The sequence below is a fragment of the Acomys minous genome, assembly GCF_964271855.1.
Source record: "Acomys minous genome assembly, chromosome: 7".
In the NCBI taxonomy this organism is placed as follows: domain Eukaryota; kingdom Metazoa; phylum Chordata; class Mammalia; order Rodentia; family Muridae; genus Acomys; species Acomys minous.
In genome coordinates, this window is record NC_140488.1 from 37,595,630 (window position 1) to 37,615,822 (window position 20,193).

The 20,193-nt window shown below is 45.9% G+C and overlaps 1 protein-coding gene across 5 annotated transcripts in view; it reads left to right on the forward strand.

Annotated features, from left to right (window-relative positions):
- Positions 1 to 209: 209 nt before the first annotated feature.
- DOCK11 (dedicator of cytokinesis 11) overlaps positions 210 to 20,193 on the forward strand; it is a 188,302-nt gene continuing 168,318 nt past the window's right edge. For 2 of the 5 annotated variants that reach the window (XM_084790540.1, XM_084790542.1), the window contains exon 1: positions 212 to 513. In XM_084790540.1, the coding sequence (XP_084646666.1) occupies positions 412 to 513 (102 nt within the window). In that variant the 5' untranslated portion in view covers positions 212 to 411. Of the gene's footprint in view, positions 514 to 20,193 lie in introns of all 5 variants that reach the window. The other 3 variants (XM_084790541.1, XM_084790543.1, XM_084790544.1) reach the window with 2 other exon arrangements.

Below are 20,193 nucleotides of genomic sequence, written 5' to 3' on the forward strand. Positions count from 1 at the left end.
CCTCATTTCGCCTCCCGGATGCTGCTGCACCAGCAACATCAGCTGCGGGCGGAGCCCTGGTGCTTGCCACTTCCCCCCTCCCCTCCTTCCCGCGTGACCCTCGCCCCCACCTCCAGCACTCCCTCCCCCTCCAGCCGACACACCCTCCTTCTTAGGCTTTTGGCCACTCAAGGAGAGGGAGCAGGCGCTGCCGCCGCCCTGGCGGACCCAGAGCTCGCAAAAGCTGGAGAGAAAAGGAGGGAAAGGGGAGGAGCGGTGGGCGGGAGGAGGAGCTACAGGAGCTGGGCGCGGAGCGGCGAGCTGAGATGTGGCCGGCCGGCTGGCGTGTAAACACAGGCAGTAGCAGCAGCCGCGGCCGCCCGGGCCCGGGGCATTGAGCGCTCTCGCCAAGACCTGCCCGCCGCCGCTGCCATGGCCGAAGTGCGCAAATTCACCAAGCGGCTGAGCAAGCCTGGCACAGCTGCGGAGCTCCGCCAGAGCGTGTCGGAGGCCGTGCGGGGATCCGTGGTGCTGGTGAGCAGCGGAGCGACGGGGAGTCCCGCGGATGGGGTTGGGGGGGGGGGCACACGCTCACGCCGGGAGCAGCGCGGTGGATTCCCGCGCGCGCGCTGGGGACTGTAAGCAGGATGGGCGCCACGGCGGCCGCCCGGTTCGCTATGAGCTCTCTTTCTTTCTCTCTTTCTCTCTCGGTTCTAGTTAAGTTTTCGCCCTGGCGACTGGCTGCCCCTGGGGCGGGAGTCCCGGGAATCTGGGGACAAGGCTAGAGCTGCCCCGCCAGCCGGCTCCGGGCTGGAAGCTGGAGGGCAAAGCAGGTCTCACACAGCTGTGGACCGAGCGTGGGTCCCCGCCCCGGCGGGGGTGGCTGAGAGCTGCAGAGCGCACCTCCCGCTCCCCGGGACCCCGCACAAAGAGCTGGAGATGAGGGCGTGAGGAGATCCAGATCCCCCATGGGAGGGCACCTGGGGCAGCCTAGGCGGAAGGATGCGCTGAACCCTTTGCATAGGCACACTCAAGCGCGGATACACGTCGAGTACATACGCACACACGCACACACTCATACACACAAAAAACCCCACCCAAAAAGCCTGGGGCGCCCAAGCTCTGGCGGGTGGTGTGGACAGAGGAAGCACAGCGACTTCCTCCTGCTACTGGGGAGAGGGAGGGCCTGGGTGTTGAGGGGTACTGCCACTAAGGCAGAGGGAGGGGTTGGAAACAACGGGGGGTCTGCGCCTTAGTGGGTTTTGAGTCTGTCGCCTCTGAGAGAGGGTGGCCCCTGAAATTCGCTAGCGCTAGGAGGCAAGAAGATGAGGGAAAGACCGGTGTTCCTATCTTAGGGATGAAGAACCTAGAACCAGACGCCTACCGCAGAGAACTGGGGGTGTTTTGGCGGTGGGCAGAGCTGGGGGATGGGGATTGGAGAGCCTTCTGACATTCCCCCAACCCTCCTAGCGCACCCTCATTAGTCCTGTTCATATTGCCTAAATCTGGAGGAAAGCCATGGATGGTAAGGGGCACTTGCTCCTTTGCTTTTAAACAACCCCTCATTGCCAGTTTTTTTTTCAACAGGGACCAAGCCTTAAATAAGCAGCAGGGCTGGTTCATTAATGTGCGTTTTGCTAGTTTTGATGGCTTTTGTCTCTTTCCACTCGTGTATTATTTTGTGTCAGTTGCTGTGTTTAAATCTCACCACTTAAGTGAGGGCTTTTTGTTAGCACAACTTCTCCTGGGAAGGGAACCTCGCAGCTTTTCCTTGTAATTTTTATGTTGATCTTGTAGAATCAGCAATAAAACCAACATTAAAGTGAGGCAAGGGTCCTGATCCTAAGAGTGGGGAACGTTGACATTAGTGGGAGTTCTGGAGGAGGATCAAAGGGAAAATATGTACCTTTGAGATAAAAATCGGATTTCTAATAGCTGCAACTGTGCAGAGCCAAGTGACTTTAAAGAAATCTCTTTATCGTGTCTGGACCCTTGAAGTTTAATCCTGCTGTTTGGTGAAGCTAAACCCAGACTTTTCATGTTATTTGAAAGGATTTGGCTTATTGTATATTTTCACTTGGATTTTGGAGCAAGAACCTGTTGAGGTCAGATCAGAACTTCACTTGTCATCTCAGCCATTTAAGAGAGCAGCAGCACAAGCTGTGTGCAAGGCATTTATACCGGGCTGCCTTCCTCAGTGCTTATCAGCAAGTGATCCAGACAGACTAGCACCAGGATGGTTTTTCTAAAATCATAAAGAAACCCTTCCCTGAACAGTGGTGGCTGGCCAGCCATCTACCACAGCACGTAGTAGCGAGAGGGAAGATGGACAGATGGATGGTAGCAAGAGAATAAATGGGACACAAGCAGCCTCTGTTGGGATTTGACCAGGCGTTTGACCAGCCTTCCACAGCAGTGAAAAGTTAACGTTCTTCCTAAGCCTTCAGGCTTTCAGGAAGATCAGTTTTTGAGACAGGGTCTCAGTCTGTTGTAGCTGAGGCTGGCCTGGGACTCTGGCCTTGTGTTTGGTGGAAATCATTCTGCTCAGCTTCCTGAGTCCTAGGATGACACACGTGCCACCAATAATTCTCTTTGTGTAGTACAGGTGCAGAGGCTTCTTCCTAGCTGTCTATTCTTGACAAAGCTGGGGCCAAAAAAAAAAATCTATTAACAGAAACTCTTCTTGCAGCTACAGCTAGTGGCCAGGGTTTCCTGGTCAGCGACCTCACTTGGGATCAAGACCTCTTACTGTTTAGCTTTTGTATTGGGATGTAGAAGGGTGCAGTCTACTCCTTTCTATAGTGCTTGGGGAGTTGGGGGAGCAGTTTCTAGTGATCTAAATCAAGCTGTTGAGCTCTTACTTTGTACAAGGCAAGGCATTAGGTGCTTTATTATTATAAAAGGATAAAGATGACCTTTTCGTTTCCTTCCATCGGTTCCAGTCTTGTGTGTGTGTGTGTGTGTGTTTAGGATACTAATCAATCTAGGGTCTTCAATAATGCTTTTTGTCGGTTACTAAATAAATAGCTCGAAGTTGTATGTTCACTTTCTGTTTTTGTTTCTCTTGGTATAGTTGGACCTGTTAACCAGAGTTAGGAAAGCCATGGGTGACTGGAAAGCAAAACAACCATGCTGCAGCTGCTGTCAACTGCTGGTTCAGTTCTGATGTAAGCCCCAAGTGTTTATTGAGGGACAGCTGAGGCAGGATTTACACTTGCTGCCATAAACCCGGGATAGTATTAGAGTTTCAGCATGATTAGCACAGCAGGCTACGATTTTCCTCCCATGTAATTCTTGACAGCCTTTGGAAACCCTACCAAGCTGAACAAATATACCTATTTCCTGTTTAGGTTTTTTTTTCTTTCTTTTTTTTTTTTTTTTTTTTTTTTACAGTAACACCCTTGTTGGCACGTCCAAAACATCATTCAGTTTTGTTCACTGTTGAAAAAAAATCAGAAGCCTTGGGCCTTGGCTATATATAGCATGTCGTCATTGCTACTTCCATGAATGTATTAACTATGTATGGGAACAGGCAGAGAAAGAGGCTGTTTCATGGCTGCATGTTCCTGTGAGTTCAGCATTTTGATGAAGGTCAATTTTAAACCAGGGAACAAGATAATTATTGGCTCGCCATTGACCAGGATTTGTCAAGAGAGGCTTGGGGAGCAGTGATAACCCACCATCAAGCAGTGAAGCTAATGGAAAATGTTCACACACACACACACACACACACACACACACACACACACACAGGCATGTTTAAAGTGCAGAGTTCTGATTGTATTTTTGTTATGCTTCAGGTGATACAGTCCTTGACGCTTGGAAGGGACCAACGACATTTGAGAAACCTCTTTTATCTCCTAAGTAGGTGTTGAAATAGTGCTTGCTCCTTATGATCAGCAAAAAATGGTTAGCTATTACTAGTCGTAGCCCCTTAAGGCAAGGCAAATTGGTCAGGTCCATGGAAGGATTTCACATGAGAGTAGCGCTGCAGGACGGAGAAAGGCTCACAAGGGCAGGCAGCTGTTCACGTCCTTCGTCAGCTGGCTGCTCACAACTACCTTTGAGCAGAATGGTTGTCATGCCTGGCCTAAAGGCAAGCGCTGAAAAACTCAGTAGCTCCCCTGTTCCCTCTTCCCAGGGGGCTTGTGGAAAGTACTTAATATAGGACAAAACCCACAGCTTCATTTGGAAGGAGGTGACAGCTTCCATTGTGGAATAAAGTCAATTTCAGCTTGGCCTCAAATGTCCCCCCTCCCCCCAATGCTGGGGACAAAACACATGGCCCTGGAATATGCTAAGTGCTACTCTCCCACTTGGCCACATTCCTGGCCAGACCTGGCTGTTCGTTTACTTGTTTATCAAGACCTTAACTCACCAATGTTCCTACCTCAGCCTCATAGATACTGGGGCTTTATAGGCATGTACTGCCATACCTGGCTTCAATTTTGCCTTCTTGAGCATGCCTTTCAAAGGAGTTCAAAGAGGGAGAAAAGTTAGCCACAACCTTGGCACCTAGGCATAAAATCCCTTCTTAGTCCTTTTTGTTTGTTTCTTTTCTCAAGACAGGGTTTCTCTGTGTAACAGCCCTGGCTGTCCTAGACTCACTTTGTAGACTAGGCTGGCTTTGAACTCACAGTGATCCACCTGCCTCTGCCTCTGGAGTGCTGGGATTCAAGATGTGCGCCACCACCGCCAGGCCTTATTAATCCTTTTTAATAGCTTCTCTTACAAGGGCTCAGAGTGACCCACTCCTAAGGTTTGTCCGAAAGACAAACTCAGTCTGTTATAAAACCAGAGAGGCCATCTCACTGGGTCATCGGTGAAACAGTAGTAGAACCATCTCCTCCGCCCCTTGGTACGTGTGTGTGTGTGTGTGTGTGTGTGTGTGTGTGTGTTCGTGTGTTCGTGGTCATGTGCGCACGTGTAGTGTCCTCGTCTGTGTGCACTGCTCCATTCTATCACGTGTCATTTAATTTCCTTGAATCCAGGTCTCTCACTGCCTGGAAGTAGCCATTCTTTGGCTAGACCGATCGATCCTCCTGTCTCTGCACCCCCATTCCCACCCCACTGTGCCCACAGCCCCCCCTAGCGTTTTAACATGGTGCCGGGGGTCGGGGGTGGGGCACACTCAGCTCCTTATACTTGCACAGCAGGCGCTCCTATACACTTAGCTATCTCCTCAGTCCCAGAATTGGTTTCCTCCATTTAACATGTTAAACCCATTCTCAGGGCTGTGACTTTCTCCATCCTGATCATCGGTCATCTTTCTTTAAACTCTTATTGCTTTATCACTTCATAGATATCCAGTAAAGAAAAATTAGAAAAAATGATTAAGGTATCACCATCTCATTGGTCAGAAGGAACTGTTAATATCCTATTGTATGCATTTTAACTTAAAAAAAAGATCACTTGATTTTTTTTTTCAGGATTTATTATGTATACAATGTTATGCCTGCGTGTACAACTGCACTCCAGATGAGAACACCAGACCTCATTATAGATGGTTGTGACATGTGGTTGCTGGGAATTGAACTCAGGACCTCTGGACGAGCAGTCAGTGCTCTTAACCTCTGAGCTATCTCTCCAGCCCTGCAATTTAACTTTTATATATGAATATTTAAAGTTTTTGTGGCTATGCTGAGCGTATCTCCCCAGCCCCTAAATAACATTTATCTATATCTTATTTATATTTGCTCATGTTAGTCAACCTACTCTTACATAAACATGTTAAATAAGATTGCCGACAATTCTATAAGCAAGTTTTCATAGATCCTTTATTGATGGATTCTTCATCGTTTTTAGATTTAAAAAGTATTTATTTGCGAGTGTACACTTGTGAGTGTTTGTGTGTGCATATAGGCATTTTCATCATAGTGCCTGTGTGGAGGTCAAAGGACAAATTTTAGGAGTTGGTTCTCTTCTGCTTTGCATTGTTATGGTAGGACCTCTAGCTTAGGCAGGCGGATGGCTGTGAGTTCGAGGCCTGCCTGGTCTACAAAGTGAGTCCAGGACAGCCAAGAATACACGGAGAAACCCTGTCTCGAAAAACCAAAAAAACAAAACAAAAACAAAAACAAACAAAAACAAAGCAATCAATCAAACAAACAAAACCCTCCAAAAAACAAAGATAAGACCTCTCTATTGTTTCTGCTGAGCAGCTGTTTACTCCAGGTTAGCTGGCCCAGGAGCTTTTAGGCAATTCTCTTATCTCAGCCTTCCATCTCTGAGTAGGGGTGCTGGGATGACAGGCCAGGGCCACTGCACCTGGCTTTTTATATGTCTTTTAGGGATTGAACTGAGGTCCTCAGGCTTGATCTGCTAGCACTTTTCACCTGCTGAGCTAGCTCCCTGGCCCAATAGTTTCTCTCTCGTCTCATGCTGCCCTAAACATGAGTTGTCTGCTGTCTTTAGATACCTTTAGAGTTTTACTTTATTTTGTTTTTTTTGTGATAGGGTCTTTTCTGTGTAGCTGAGGCTGGCTTTGAATTTGTAATCCTTGTGCATCAGCCTCCTAGGATTTCAGGCCTGTGCTACTGTGCCTGACGTTTAAATGTAAATGAGTTGAAATCAGTTCCTAAATTGCCCTTGCCACAGTTCATGTTCTTGGGAGCCAAATGTGGTTGGTGACTACCCTATTAGTTGGTGCTAAATTACTGCATTTCTATGATTGCAGTCCTGCTAGCACTGGGCCAAACATCTTTGGGAGGGTATTTTCAATTTGCAAGATTTTGCCTATAGATTAAATTTCTGCCTATCAAATTGCCTATCCAAAGCCCATATACATTTTTCTGCATTGAAAATCTCTCCTAGCCAGGTGTGGTGGCACACGCCTTTAATCCTAGCACTCGGGAGGCAGAGGCAGGCGGATCTCTGTGAGTTCGAGGCCAGCCTGGTCTACAAAGCAATTCTAGGACAGCCAGGGCTACACAGAGAAACCCTGTCTCTAACACCCCTCCCCCCCAAAAAAGAAAAATTCTCCTAGGGGTGGAGGTGTAACTCTGTGTGTCAGACCTTGAGTTCCATCTTGAGCACCACAAACAATCCCCTGTTACAAAACAACAGAACAGGACAGAACACAGTTAAATTGTTCTGCAGAAAGTTGTTCCAATGTACTCCACAGATAAAGTACAAGAATATAGATTTCTCTTCTCCCATGCTGACACTGGTGAAGATGCTTCATAATCTGATGACCTGTAAAGAGTACATTGGTGTTCTAATCTGTATTTCTTTCATTATTGTTGAAATTGAACAGTGTTTCCTATGGTTTTTTTTTTTTACGTGTTTCCTATGTTGATGGCCCATCTATATTACTTCTTTTAAGGACAGGAAACCTTGACACAGACTTGTTTCCTTGTTTTGGATTCTTGCAATAGTCATCTCCACCCTTCACAATTCAGTTTGGCTGAGTCAAGGGTGGGGCCACACATACAGATTCTTTACAGCCACCCCAGGTGATACTGCTGTGCACAGAAATGCTGATCCTGGCCACTCAATTACTCATGGCAACAGTGTCCCCTAGACACATCTCTGAGAAAGCTCTGTTTTGATTTTCCTTAGCCAACCTCACATGGGGGCTGTGTTGGGAAGCTTGAGCTGGAATTATTCTGCTGAGCTCTGTGCTGGTCTGTCTGGAGCCACATGGCATGTTTGCTTCCTCTTTCACATGACAACCCTTGAAACATGTGGAGACAACCACCATGCTATTTACAATGTCACTCCTTTTTTTTTTTTCCAAGACAGGGTTTCTCTGTGTAGCCTTGGCTGTCCTGGACTCACTTTGTAGACCAGGCTGGCTTCGAACTCACAGAGATCCGCCTGCCTCTGCCTCCCGAGTGCTGGAATTAAAGGCTCCAATGTCACTCTTCATGAGGTCAGAGAGCCTTCATTTCTTTCCTTTGTTTCACACATGACTCGGTTTCGGGATTCCTCCCATCTCTGCCATTCTGTCTGACTCTGTTCCAAGCATTGGGTGTCCCACTGAATGGAAGAGGCAGACAGAGCACCAGGTCTAGAGTGAGTCTTGGCCCGAAGTCTGACTTCTGCTGATACTTGCATTGTGAGTGAAGATAGGTCGAGAACCCTGTCTCTGAGATGGGGACAGGCATAAGTAGCTTCTGTGTGAGGAATAAAGAACTAATATATGAAAAATGTTTGGTGTACAGCTGGTTCCTAGAGTTTTAATTTGAATTTAAGGTTGACCATGCTCCGGTGGAAGGCCACACATCCAAGAACATCTGGACACCACAAATTGCTCTTCATGGGCTTAAAATACAAAGGACACAGAGTTGAGGGGGTAAGGAAGGAAGTCGGGATCTGCGACGAGTTGGAGGAGGGTATAGATATGCTCAGAGCATGGTGTATGAAGCACACAAAGAATTAAAAAACGATCTAAGAAATTTGAAAAAATAAATAGCGAATGCTGAAAAACAACCCCACCTCAGGATCCCCCACAGAATGTCCCCTACTCATTTTGGGTCTGGGCACTTCACAGGGAGGGTGCCTGGAATGCAGGAGGTATACAGTTTGCATTTTTGTGGGTAGCTGTGGGATATTTTTAAGTATTAGGAGAAGAGCCTGGAGGCAGGGAACTAGTGAAGAGATACAGTCCAGGAGAGTGATAAGAAAGGCTTTCACCAAGGAAGGCCTTAACTGAAGCAGTAAGAAGGAAATAAGAGGCTTTTCAGTGATAAAATCTATAGAATTTGGTGATCGTGATCATTGAGGGGGGAGGGAGTGGAAGCAAGGGGAAGAGAAACAACTAAGAGGAAGAGACAGGGGTGGAGTCAAGCGAATTTTGAGGTTTTACAGCTTTGGTGAACAGGGGGGGAAGGTGCTAGAGGAAGGAAAGAGAAAATGAGCACGCTCCCTTTGAGAGAATCGCTAGGGCAAGGCCAGGTTTCGGCGAGCGAAGCTGAGCAGGGAGGCTTGGGTTTTGGCAGAAGCCTGGGGTTCTTGAGGTCAGAGTGGAAAGTGTTCCAAGTGGAATCAGGAAAGGGGAGGAAGAACCGGGAAAGGACCAGGGGCTGAACTGACAGCGAAGATTGTAGGAGTGATCGGCTGATGGAGAGGCTTGTACCTTTGGGGGTCATTAGGAAATGGGAGCCAGAGTGGGGAAGAATAATCTGTAGGCTAGCCCTAGACTTCCCAGTAGAATTATAGGAGAAGTCTCCCCCCCCACCCCGCCCCACACACATATACACACACTCACTCAGGGGTTGGGGAGGGGGAGATCTTGCTGTAGCAGTTGGCTTTAGCAGATCTTGGAATGAGAAGCTAGCCAGATTCCTCTGGGTGCCCAGAGAGACTAATGTACTCTACCCTTAAGGGACTCCTGAGCCAGACATGAAGATGAGATGGACAGTCCTAACTGATGTAGAGAAGATGGAGAACAAATGAGATGCTATGGGTTTGCCTTCTACCTTCAGCTGTTTAATCCTGTCACCCTTGTCCCCTTGCCCTGACACTTTGTGGGTTTTTTTTTTCTTTTATACATTTGTTTAGATTTCAGTCTCTGCTGGTCTTAACAAGGCTGAATAGGCCTTCACGAGTGAACACTGTTTGTTGAGCTGTATGACTTTTCCTATGGAGTTCCCCTCCCCCATGTTTTATGGGCATGGTGAGAAATTTGTAGTATACATGTATGTGTTGCTCATGTTGGCATTTCCTTTCATGACCTCTGTGGACTCTAATCAGTGGTTGGTACTTGCCGGGCAGTGGTGGTGCACGCCTTTAATCCCAGCACTTCAGAGGCAGAGGCAGGCAGATCTCTGTGATTTCAAGGCCAGCCTGGTCTACGAAGTGAGTTCCAAGACAGCGAAGACTACACAGAGAGGCCCTGTCTTGAAAAAACAAACAAACAAACAAACAACCCCCCCCCCAAATTCCACACTTCTGGCTTTTAATTAATTAATTATATTAAACTTCTCATTTTTGGTGTGTGTGTATACAAGTATGGCACGCCCTGCCTGTGAAAGTCAGAAGACATCTTGCAGGAGTTTCTCTCCTTCCACCGTGTGGGTGTCTAGGACTGAACTCCAGTCCGGAGGGTTTGGTGATATATCTTAACCATATTGCTAGCCCCATCCTTGCGTTAAAAAAATTTAATTCTTAGGTTTTTTTTGAGAACTTCATATTTGAGCAGTGCACTGACATAACTTGTACATCCCCCCACTCTTCAAGTCCTCCCATTTCCTCCACAGTTCCTGACCCCCACTTCTCTCTCTCTCTCTCTCTCTCTCTCTCTCTCTCTCTCTCTCTCTCTCTCTCTCTCTCACACACACACACACACACACAAACACACACACACAGGGATATACAATTTAGTACAGAGGAGCAATTCGCATGCCTGGTTTTTTTTTTTTCCTCCCGAGATACAGAATCATAGACAAGATGTATTGAAAAATATATTTGTAATCTCTAACTTTTATTTACCACTGAAACCGGAAGCCATGGGAGGGAGAGGGAGCTCAAGCAGTTCCTCCTTTCTTATGGTTTTTGTTTTGTTCTGTTTTGTTTTATGATTTACAAATCATACGTGTCCGTTTAGAATAAGTTTCTCCTGGGGACTTAGATCTCATAATTTCCTATAGATTTTGCCAGGAGGGCAAAAGGATTCCTGGCTAACATTGGTCTGCCGTTTGTATCAGCTTGGAGCCAGATGCCTTTTTGATTTTTTTTTTTTGCACAGCCCCACCCTGGAGGCTTCCTGCACAGAAACTGGAGTGGGGCAAAGGGACAGTCTCACTAAGCTGCTATTGCCGCTAAGCTCGTGCTTGTTAGAGCCATGGGTAAGAGCCTTAGCTCTGGAAGCAGACCACCCAACCATTTGCTAGCAGGGCGACACCCGGCCAGTGCATTAAGAGCACATTAGAACACATGATTCGCACGGCTGTTGTGCTAGGGGAGATAGCTTGGTCGGTAAAATGCTTAGATGAAGGTATGGCCTTGTTCCCCAGAACCCATGGGAGGAAAGCCAGATGTGGTGGTGCACCCTTGTAGTCCCAGTTCTGAGGAGATGGGACAGGTGGAACCCTGGGCTCACTGCTCAGCCAGTTTAGCTGGCCGGTAAGACCTAGCTGGGGGTGGTGGTGATATGGAGAGGGACAGAGGGACAGAGGGACAGAGGGAGGAAGGGAGAGAGAGAGAGAGAGAGAGAGAAAGAGAGAGAGAGAGAGAGAGAGAGAGAGAGAGAGAGAGAGAGAGAGAGAATATGAGAATGAAGCTGTTTGTTCTCTGGCCTCTATATGCATGGGCATGCATAACTCTCTGTATACACCTGTGTATACACGCATGCACACACACCTAAATACACAGAAACCTTGTCTTGTCGCCACTCATAATTATCTCCAGGCTTCATGTCCTTTTTTTTGTGGGGTTGGGAAATCCAATCACAGGACCTCACAGATGCTAAACCCGCGTGCTACTACTGAGCTACGCCCCTACTCCCCCTGTCCTCTTCTGTTCTGCTCTTCAGCTTTTGTAATAGCAGGCTAGGCTCTGTTAAGGGTGCTGTAGCCAGCTCCCCAGTCAAGTCTGTCGGGAAACACAGCAACCATTCCAGCTACACGTGGTTTCCCTATTGTTCGTGCACAACCTTGCACAATCCTACCTAAATCGTGTTCTTAATGATTTCCTGCGATTCTTCGCCACTTTATTTTTATTGCCTCTGGAGTTTATCATCCACAGGAAGGTGCTTCCTGCTCTCTTGACAGCTTGTGTTGGATTGCATGTATTTCAAGGTGCTGGAAAGTGTTGAAAGATGTTCAGCTTCATGTTCCCCACCATATTGCTTTCTCTAATGACTAGAGATATTTTACCAGGTGAGAGGCAACTGGAGATCATTTGCCAGTGTGCTTTGAAGTCCCCGAGACAGAATATCTTTATTTGAAGCATTTCGGCGCATTGTGACCAAAGGCCCGCGATTTTGTTTGATGACAAGGCCTTGTTTTCCATAACCCCCATTTTTGTTTCTAAGGTTTACTCATTTTGTTTTCTGTGTGGAGGTATTTTTGCTTGCATGCATATGTATCTCTCCTAGAACTGGAGTTACAGACAATTGTGGGTTGCCAGGTGGGTGCTGGGATTTGAACCCAGGTCCTCTAGAGGAACAGCCAGTGCTCTCTTAACTGCTAAACCATCACTCCAGCCCTATTACAGGCCAATTTTAAGGCTGTTATGTCTGTGATGTCATATGGCCATGGGTCAGTGTTAAACATATATCACTTTGTCATCACTCCTATCCTATAAATGGCAAAAAAAAAAGAAGCCTGGCTTCTAGTGAGGCAGGCCATAGGTCATCTGTCACTCCCAAATGACAGAGCAGTAACGAATTCCAAGTATCTTTTCTCCTTAAAAGAAGAAGCACAGGAGAAGAAGCACTGATGTGTGCCTGTCAAGTTCCACAAGCATTAGGGGGAAGCGAACCTTTCCTGTGTGGCTTGGTGATGGCTTATGGAAAGTCATTTGCATTTCCAAATAAGCTCTGTATCTTGGAATAGTGTCCTGGGGGAGGGAGGGAGGGAGAGAGGGAGGGAAGGAGGGAGGGAGGGCAAACTCACCTGAGGCTGAGTGCCCAGGTAAGGAGCTCCAGTAGGTGGGTTGTGCCAAGAGTTGGGCCAGTGGGATACATGGTGTATCAGGCTCCCATTCCTGTTTCTTTAGTGGGAAAGTCGACGTTAAGGACAAGAGTATTATTATTATTTATTGTTGTTGTTGTTGAAATTCTGAGAACTGCTTACAGTTGGCTATTCTTCCTTTCTATACTATTTGACTAAATATATAGAAAAGAGGCACTTTAGAACTTGAGGTCTACGTCCCCTGGATGGGGAGGCCTGGTGGCACTCAGAGGAAGGACAGCAGGCTACCAAGAAGAGACTTGATACCCTATGAGCATATACAGGGGGAGGAGGTTCCCCTCAGTCACAGTCATAGGGGAGGAGAGTAAGGGGAAAATGGGAGGGAGAGAAGAATGGGAGGATACAAGGGAGGGGATAACCATTGAGATGTAATATGAATAAATTAATAAAAAAAAGAACTTGAGGTCTGCAAAGTTACCTGAGATCATTTTCCTGGAACTTCTTTTTGGATTTTTTTTTTCCAAATTGGTTAGCACTGTCCAAAAATAGCACCATCTCTATTTCTTTCCGTGCCTTTTATATTTGTAGTTTAGTTTTCTCACTTGAGAAAGGACCAACTTCATGCCTTACAGGGCCTGTTGTCACAGAGCTCACGAGTACATGGAACAGTGCTGTTGGCGTGACCAGTTTATCTTCACAGGCTATCAAGTTCCGAAAGCTCCAGTGCACCAAATCGCTTTGTAGAGCCATGCAGGAAGGAGTGGCCGCTTCCGAGGTGTCTACCTTACCACCAAGAAATGGCTGACGTCCAAGGAGACCTGGCATCGACTTTTGCATAAACTGAACAGAATCAGTATTTAAGATCTCACCGGGCCTAGTGGTTCTCCTATGTGTCCAGTAGAGTGTTTATGACATGATCTATTGCTCCGGAAGCAAAGATTGCTTTCAAGTTTGCCCCCAGGAGACTTGGTCCTTCATTTTTAGTGACTTTCCTGACTGCTCACTAAGGAAAGTGGCCTCGGTCTATCAGAATTCTCACTAGGACCGCCAAAGCGACGCCAAAATGAACTCAATAAGGCTTCTTGCTTCAATTCTCTAATAACATACTAGCTCCCTCCCTAGCCTTTCTCTCCTTAGAGCTCAGCCCTGCTCCAGTCCTGGAAGCATCAAGTGTTTCTCACTTTCAGTGTCCATGTCCTTGGTTTCAAGTCGTATAAACTATACTGGTTGTACCCTGTATGTTTGTGCACATTTACTTGCTTATATTTATTTATTCGTTCATTCACTTACTTTGAGACAGGGTCTCATGTAACCCAGGTTGACCTCAAACTTAAAAAAAAAAAAAACCAACATATGTTGTTGCCCGGTGTGGTGGTGCATGCCTTTAATCCCAGTACTCATCAGGCAAGAACAGGCAGATCTCTGTGAGTTCAAGGCCAGCCGTGACTGCATATTGAGATCTTGTCTAAAAACCAAAACAGAATTTTGTGTATGTGTGTGTGCTTGTGTGTGTACTTGTGCCACAGTGCTTTTATAGAAGTCAGAGGACAACCTCCTTCTAACATGTAGGTCTCAGGATTGAACTCAGATCATCAGGCTTGCAGCAATTATTTTAACTCTCTCAGCCACCTCGCTGGCCCTAGTCTCAAACTTGTAGCTAAGATGACCCTTTAAAGCTTGTAGCTAAGAGACCATTGTCTCTGCCTCCCAAGTCCTGAGCTTCAGGTGTAAATTGTCACAGTCAGCTCTGTGTTTTTCTGTATTTCTTTTGGTGATACCAATGACTGGAACTAGGACCCAGCAGTGCCCCACCACGTCTATATTTCTAGCTGTATCTTTAATTTTCAGACAGGATCTCAATAAGTTGCTGTGGCTGGCCTTGAACTCATTCCAGATGTTCATGCACATGTTGAACTAGCTGTCATCCTGCTTTTAATCTTCTGAATAGCTGCGGCTACAGAGCTGGTATCTGCTGTCTTTAAAATTAACTTCTGGTTATTGGGTTCTGTTTTTTTTTTTTCTGAGGGTTTTTTTTTGGTCTAGCTTGAGTTGTTGTGTGTGTGTGTGTGAGAGAGAGAGAGAGAGAGAGAGAGAGAGAGAGAGAGAGAGAGAGAGAGAGAGAGAGAGAGAGAGACTGTGTTTTTCTAGATATAGAACCAACAGACTCCCATACATTGAGCAGGTAATCTACCATCCACTAAATTTTCAGCTCCTATGTCCCTAACCTGATCCCTTGCTCATCCATATCTGAGTCGCTACTTGGTTTCTGGGCAGGTTACCAGCTCCTCTACAAGTGACTTCTCATTCTGCTAGCCTTCCTGAGCATGGATGCTGTGCCTCTACACCTGCTCAGATAAAGCTCTGTACCTTGGAACAGTGTCCTGAAGGAGGGAGGGAGGAAGGGATCGGTGGAGGGAGGGAAGGAGGGAGGGAGGGCAAACTCCCCTGAGGTCCACAGGTGGGTTGTGCTAAGAGTTGGACCAGTGAGATAGACAGTGTATCAAGCTCCCATTCCTGTTTTAGCATATTGTCACAAACTTAGTGTCTTCAAAGGACATGAACTTTTAATTTATTTATTTACTTATTTTATTAAAAACAGTTTTTTTTTCATGCAATATAATTTTTTTTTGGCTTTTTGAAACAGGGTTTCTCTGTGTAGCCTTGGCAGTCCTGGATTCACTTTGTAGACCAGGCTGGCTTTGAACTCACATTGATCCGCCTGCTTCTGCATCCCAAGTGCTGGGATTAAAGGTGTGAGCCACCACGCCCAGTTACATGCAATATATTCTGATTGTGGTTTGCCCTCCCCTGACTCCTCCCAGATCTTTCTCACTTTCCCACCCACCCAAATCCACATCCTTAGAAAGCAAACAGGCAAATAATAATGATGATAATAATAACACAAACAAACAAACCAGAATAGGACAATACAAACAAGCAGGAAAAAAAAAGAGCCACAGAAAAAGCACACAGGAAACACATAGATGCAGAGACACACACATTCACCTATATAGAAATTCTATAAAAACAACAACAAAAAACCAGAAACCATAATATATAAGCAAAAGGTATATAAAGTTAAAATAATGAAAACAATACCCAGACAAAGCATTAGGAGACAAAAATCCTCCCTAAATAATATTTTGTATTGACCATCTACTGCTGAGCATGGGGCCTGCCCTTAAGTGTGGTTTGCATCTCCAGTGAGACTAAGGAGAAAACGAACTTTTCCCCTTGTGAGCGATTGTCTATTGGAGACAGCTTCTGGCTTAGGGATGGGGGCTTGTGCCCACTCTCCCTCCCAGGGCTGGTTTTTCATCTGGGTTACACCTCTGCAGGCCCTGTGCATGCTGCCACGGTCTCTGTGAGCTCATATCTGTCAGTTGTGTTGTATTTAGAAAACCTTGATTCCTCCTGGTCCTCTATCACCTTTGACTGAGCCCTGAGGGGAGGGACCTGTTGGAGACATTCCATTTAGGACTGAATGTTCCAAGGTCTCTTACTCTGCATAGAGACTGTTTGTGAGTTTCTGTATTTGTTCCTTTCTTTTGCAGAAGGAAGCTTTTCTGATGGCTGCTGGGCAAGGCCCTTATATATGAGTATAGCATCATGCCATTAGGGGTCATTTTATTGCTACATAAATTTAGCACAGTGGCTTTCAACCTTTCCTAACGCTGCAACCCTTTAATACAGTTCCTCATGTTGTGTGGTGAGCTCCAACCATAAAATTATTTTGTTACGACTTCATAACTGTAATTTTGCTACTGTTATGAATTGTAATGTAAATTTCAGATAGATAGGATATCGGATATGAAACCCCAAGGGGGTCTCGACCCACAGATTGAGAGCCACTGCATTAGCAGGCCGCTAGTTGGTTTTTTCCTGGATCAGTGGCCTAGCTAGTCTCAGGCAGAAAACAGCCTTTTTCTGGTTCTAGAGATCAGAAATCTGACAAGGGCTTCACTGGGATGAAACCACACTTTGGCAAAACTGCTGTCCACTTAGGAGCTCTAGCAGAGAATCCTATATGTTGCCTTCTCCAGTTTCCAGAGGCTTCGTGCATTCTTTGGCACATGACCTCTGTCTCCATCTCAAGATCCTTAATTTAATCACATCTGCACTATCCTCTTAATGTGTGAAGGAAATATTCTCTGGCTTCAGGTATGGAGATGAAGCCGTGTTGTGAAGCCGTTTTTGTGCTCAACCTCCATGAAGCCTTGCTAAAGGTTAATGCATCGGTATGCTTCTGAGGTTGGCTGGGCTCCCGACCTTATGATGGAAGAGAAAAAGTGAATAGCATCTTGATAGACTGGAAAACAGGCCAGGTGCAGATGCCTTCCCAGCATTCTAGTGAAGAAGCACAGTCTTGTTTGAGAATTTTAGCTACAAGGAAGCAATGCAGGTTTCTCACCTGCGATTTTCATTAGCTTGCTTTCTGAAATTCTTCATAATTACTTATTTTCCCCCCCCCAGCCCCTCGCCCCCGCAGAGGACTTCATAAGTCTGGAGTTCTTACAGAGGGCACTGCTTTCAGACTTAAGGTGTTTCAGGATACAAGTTGGCCAGACACAGGCAGGCACTTAGCCAGTTCAGGCCTATGGAATTTTCCACTCTCAGCTAAGGAAAAGAGGAAAGCCGTAAGGGTATGTAGGTGTACGGGTGGGGTGGGGGTGCTGTAGATGTGTGTGCAGGAGACGTGTTTAAAAGGGAAAGGGATGGTTTCACATCACAGAGTAACTCTGGCTGACAAGTCCCAAGATGCCTCTCAAATGTCCATTGTGTAAGAGATACTTCACCTAGGCTGAAGGTCAACTTAGATGGGGCAACACAGACCTTCCTGAGCTGTCAAGGTAATCACAGGAGCCCTTTCCAGATAGGTTTCTAAAACACTTGGTTGGAGAAGGGAAAACTTTCTTCATGATGATTTGAACTGAGAGAGAAATTGAAACGTCCTCTCTCCGCTGAATGCAGTCCCTGCCGTTTCAGAGGGGCTGCACCGCAAACACTTTCTGGCTGCTTTTGTTTCAGCCTCCGCCCGGCCAGTATAATATCCATGATGGCCTGATGGCACAGCGCCTCAGAGCTCTGAAGAAGCACTCTGTCACAGATGAGGGCTGTGTCTGCTATTTTTACAGCAGTTCCAATTGGCCACAGCTACATTTCTCCCTGGCTCAACCTATCTTTTTACAAGCCCTCAGGTAACTGATCTGGCTATGCATTGAAAACCCTGGGAAAATCACAGATTTTGTTTCAAAATCTGCAGCTACAAAATGTCCAGTAACTCTCTTCAGTTTCTTCCAGTCCTCGTTCTTGGACTCCTCCATGGGGAAACTAATTCCCATTCTTTTTCTAAGCTAACTGAAGAGAAACCTTCAGGCATTTTCAGTGTTTAAGCACTCTGCTCTTCCATAAGAGTGATCTACTAATTTTTAAAGGTGCAAGCATATTAACTCTAGTCCTATTTGGGACTTTTTAAAGAAAGACTTCTATGGTGGTGTTTGTATTCTCCAAGTGATGGATTCTTTTCCTTCATACTGGCCTTTACTTTGTAGCTTGTTTTCCCAATTTACTGCTCTCTGTTGTGGGGTCTTCCCCTTTCTCCTTGCCTTCCACCTAGCTCCCTGGCTGAAAGGTAGTATATACTACATCGATGAACCTCAAGATAGATTTGATGAGCCACAACTTCTTGGCCTGTTGTAGACAGCAGAGGCAAGTAGAAAGCAGCGTATTGTTGGAGTGTGTGCTGACTGGGGAGAGAGGTGTGTTGGGATATAGTAGATAGCTGTTTTGGCTGATGGTCAATATGAATACTTTCATTCACTTGATGCTAACATCCCAAGGGACATGCTTTTAGAACTGTTGCTTGAACTAAACAGGAGCCGGGCTTCATTTCCTGCTGGGCTCTTTATGATGGACTAAGTCTATTTAGAGCCAACTTGTAGACATAAGAGAAGGCAAAAGGATATAATCCGAGAGAACTGAAGGAATTTTTTTTACATCACAATAAACAAAAATTACCACAGATTAAAATATTAACAATATTCAATGGGGCAGCAGCCTATTTTTAGAGAGTCAGAGAGGAAGAATTCAAAAGCTTCCAATCTTGTGCTAGGTAAGTCGAGTGGCTTTGTGAATAGACACGTATTCAAGCCTGAAGACAGTGCCTACTGTCTAGCAGCAGAATTCGGGACCCCAAATCAATTACCTGAGGGATTTCAAAAGCACTTGTTCTTCATTGGATGTGACAGTTGAAAACCAGCTGTCCAGCTCCAGTGGAGGTCCAAGTTTACTGACTACCAGACACCTACAGGTGTCTGATTTCTTTTGGGAAACAGGGGTGGAGGGACTCAAGGACCAGGCATGCCTGCCCTCTCTTCCTGCATCCTAGCTTTTCTTAGCCTTGAATGGCAACACCTCACACCTCTTCCAAACCTGTATTTCTTGAGGCAGCAAACCCTGCTGGACAGGAATGGCAGCAAATGGAGACTGCGCCTCTGATCCACTGTAACTGCAAGAGCAGCTTCTACCGGGGCTGGCTTCCTCTGACTATTTCCTTTCTTTTTAAAACCACTTTCTTTTCTTTTCTACCATATTTTTTGGTCTATAAGACGCACCTGACCATAAGACACACCCAGTTTTTAGAGCAGTAAAACAAGAAAAACAGTAAAAACAGCAATCAGACCATAAGGCGTACCCTAATCCCCCCTCCTTTTTTGGGGAAAAAGTGCATCTTATGGTCCAAAAAATACGGCAACTTCTATTCAAACTAACTGCTCCACTGCTCTCTCCTCATAGCTTCTCTCCTCCCCCTTTTTGCTCCTTTCCATGTGCTTGTGCACACGCACACTCATTGGAAGATTGTGAACTTAGCAGGCAACGCTATCACTAAGTTACATCCATAGCCCTTTCTCCACATGTAGACTCCCTGCTGGTTGATGTTCCTGGTACTCACCTCTCTGCACTGCCACCTTTTGGGACAAATCTGTGGCTCTAGATCCTCTCTGCTTCACTTCACATCGTGCTAACATCATTCTAGATGCCCACTGGGCTTCCTTTCCCCTTTCTTCTTTTTCTCTGTCTCCTTCATCCTCTCATCTTCCCTCATGCTAGGATGACAGATAGATACCAGCACATCCAGATCCCATTTCCATTGTCCATCTTTTCCCCTTCTCCTTTCCTTTTCTCTTCTGTTTGACTTCAAAGTGTTCACCATCGGTCAGAGGCATTGCGTTGTTTATTTTTTTAACCTTTTTTTTTAAAGCCAAGGATGGAAAATTCCAGAGGCCTGAGTTACTGATGGCTAGGTGCCTTTTCTGGAAATCCAGTAGCTGGAGTGCCAAGGGAATGTCATGGGGCTGCACATCTGGAAAAGTCATTCCCTGAAATATTCTGGATTTGAATTTAGGTCCATTTGAAAGAAGAAGAGGAGGTTTTTTTGTTTGTTTGTTTGTTTTTGTTTTTGTTTTTTTAAAGCAGGGAGATTTTTAAGCAATGATGAAATCAATACTTACAACAAAACATCCTGGTTTACATCATTTTCTTTTTCTTTCTGCATTTCTTTTTTTCTTTGCTGCTGGGCTTAATTGGGAAAGGATAGCCTTTGGCTTCTTAGGCCTTTCTAGAGTCCAACCTTTTG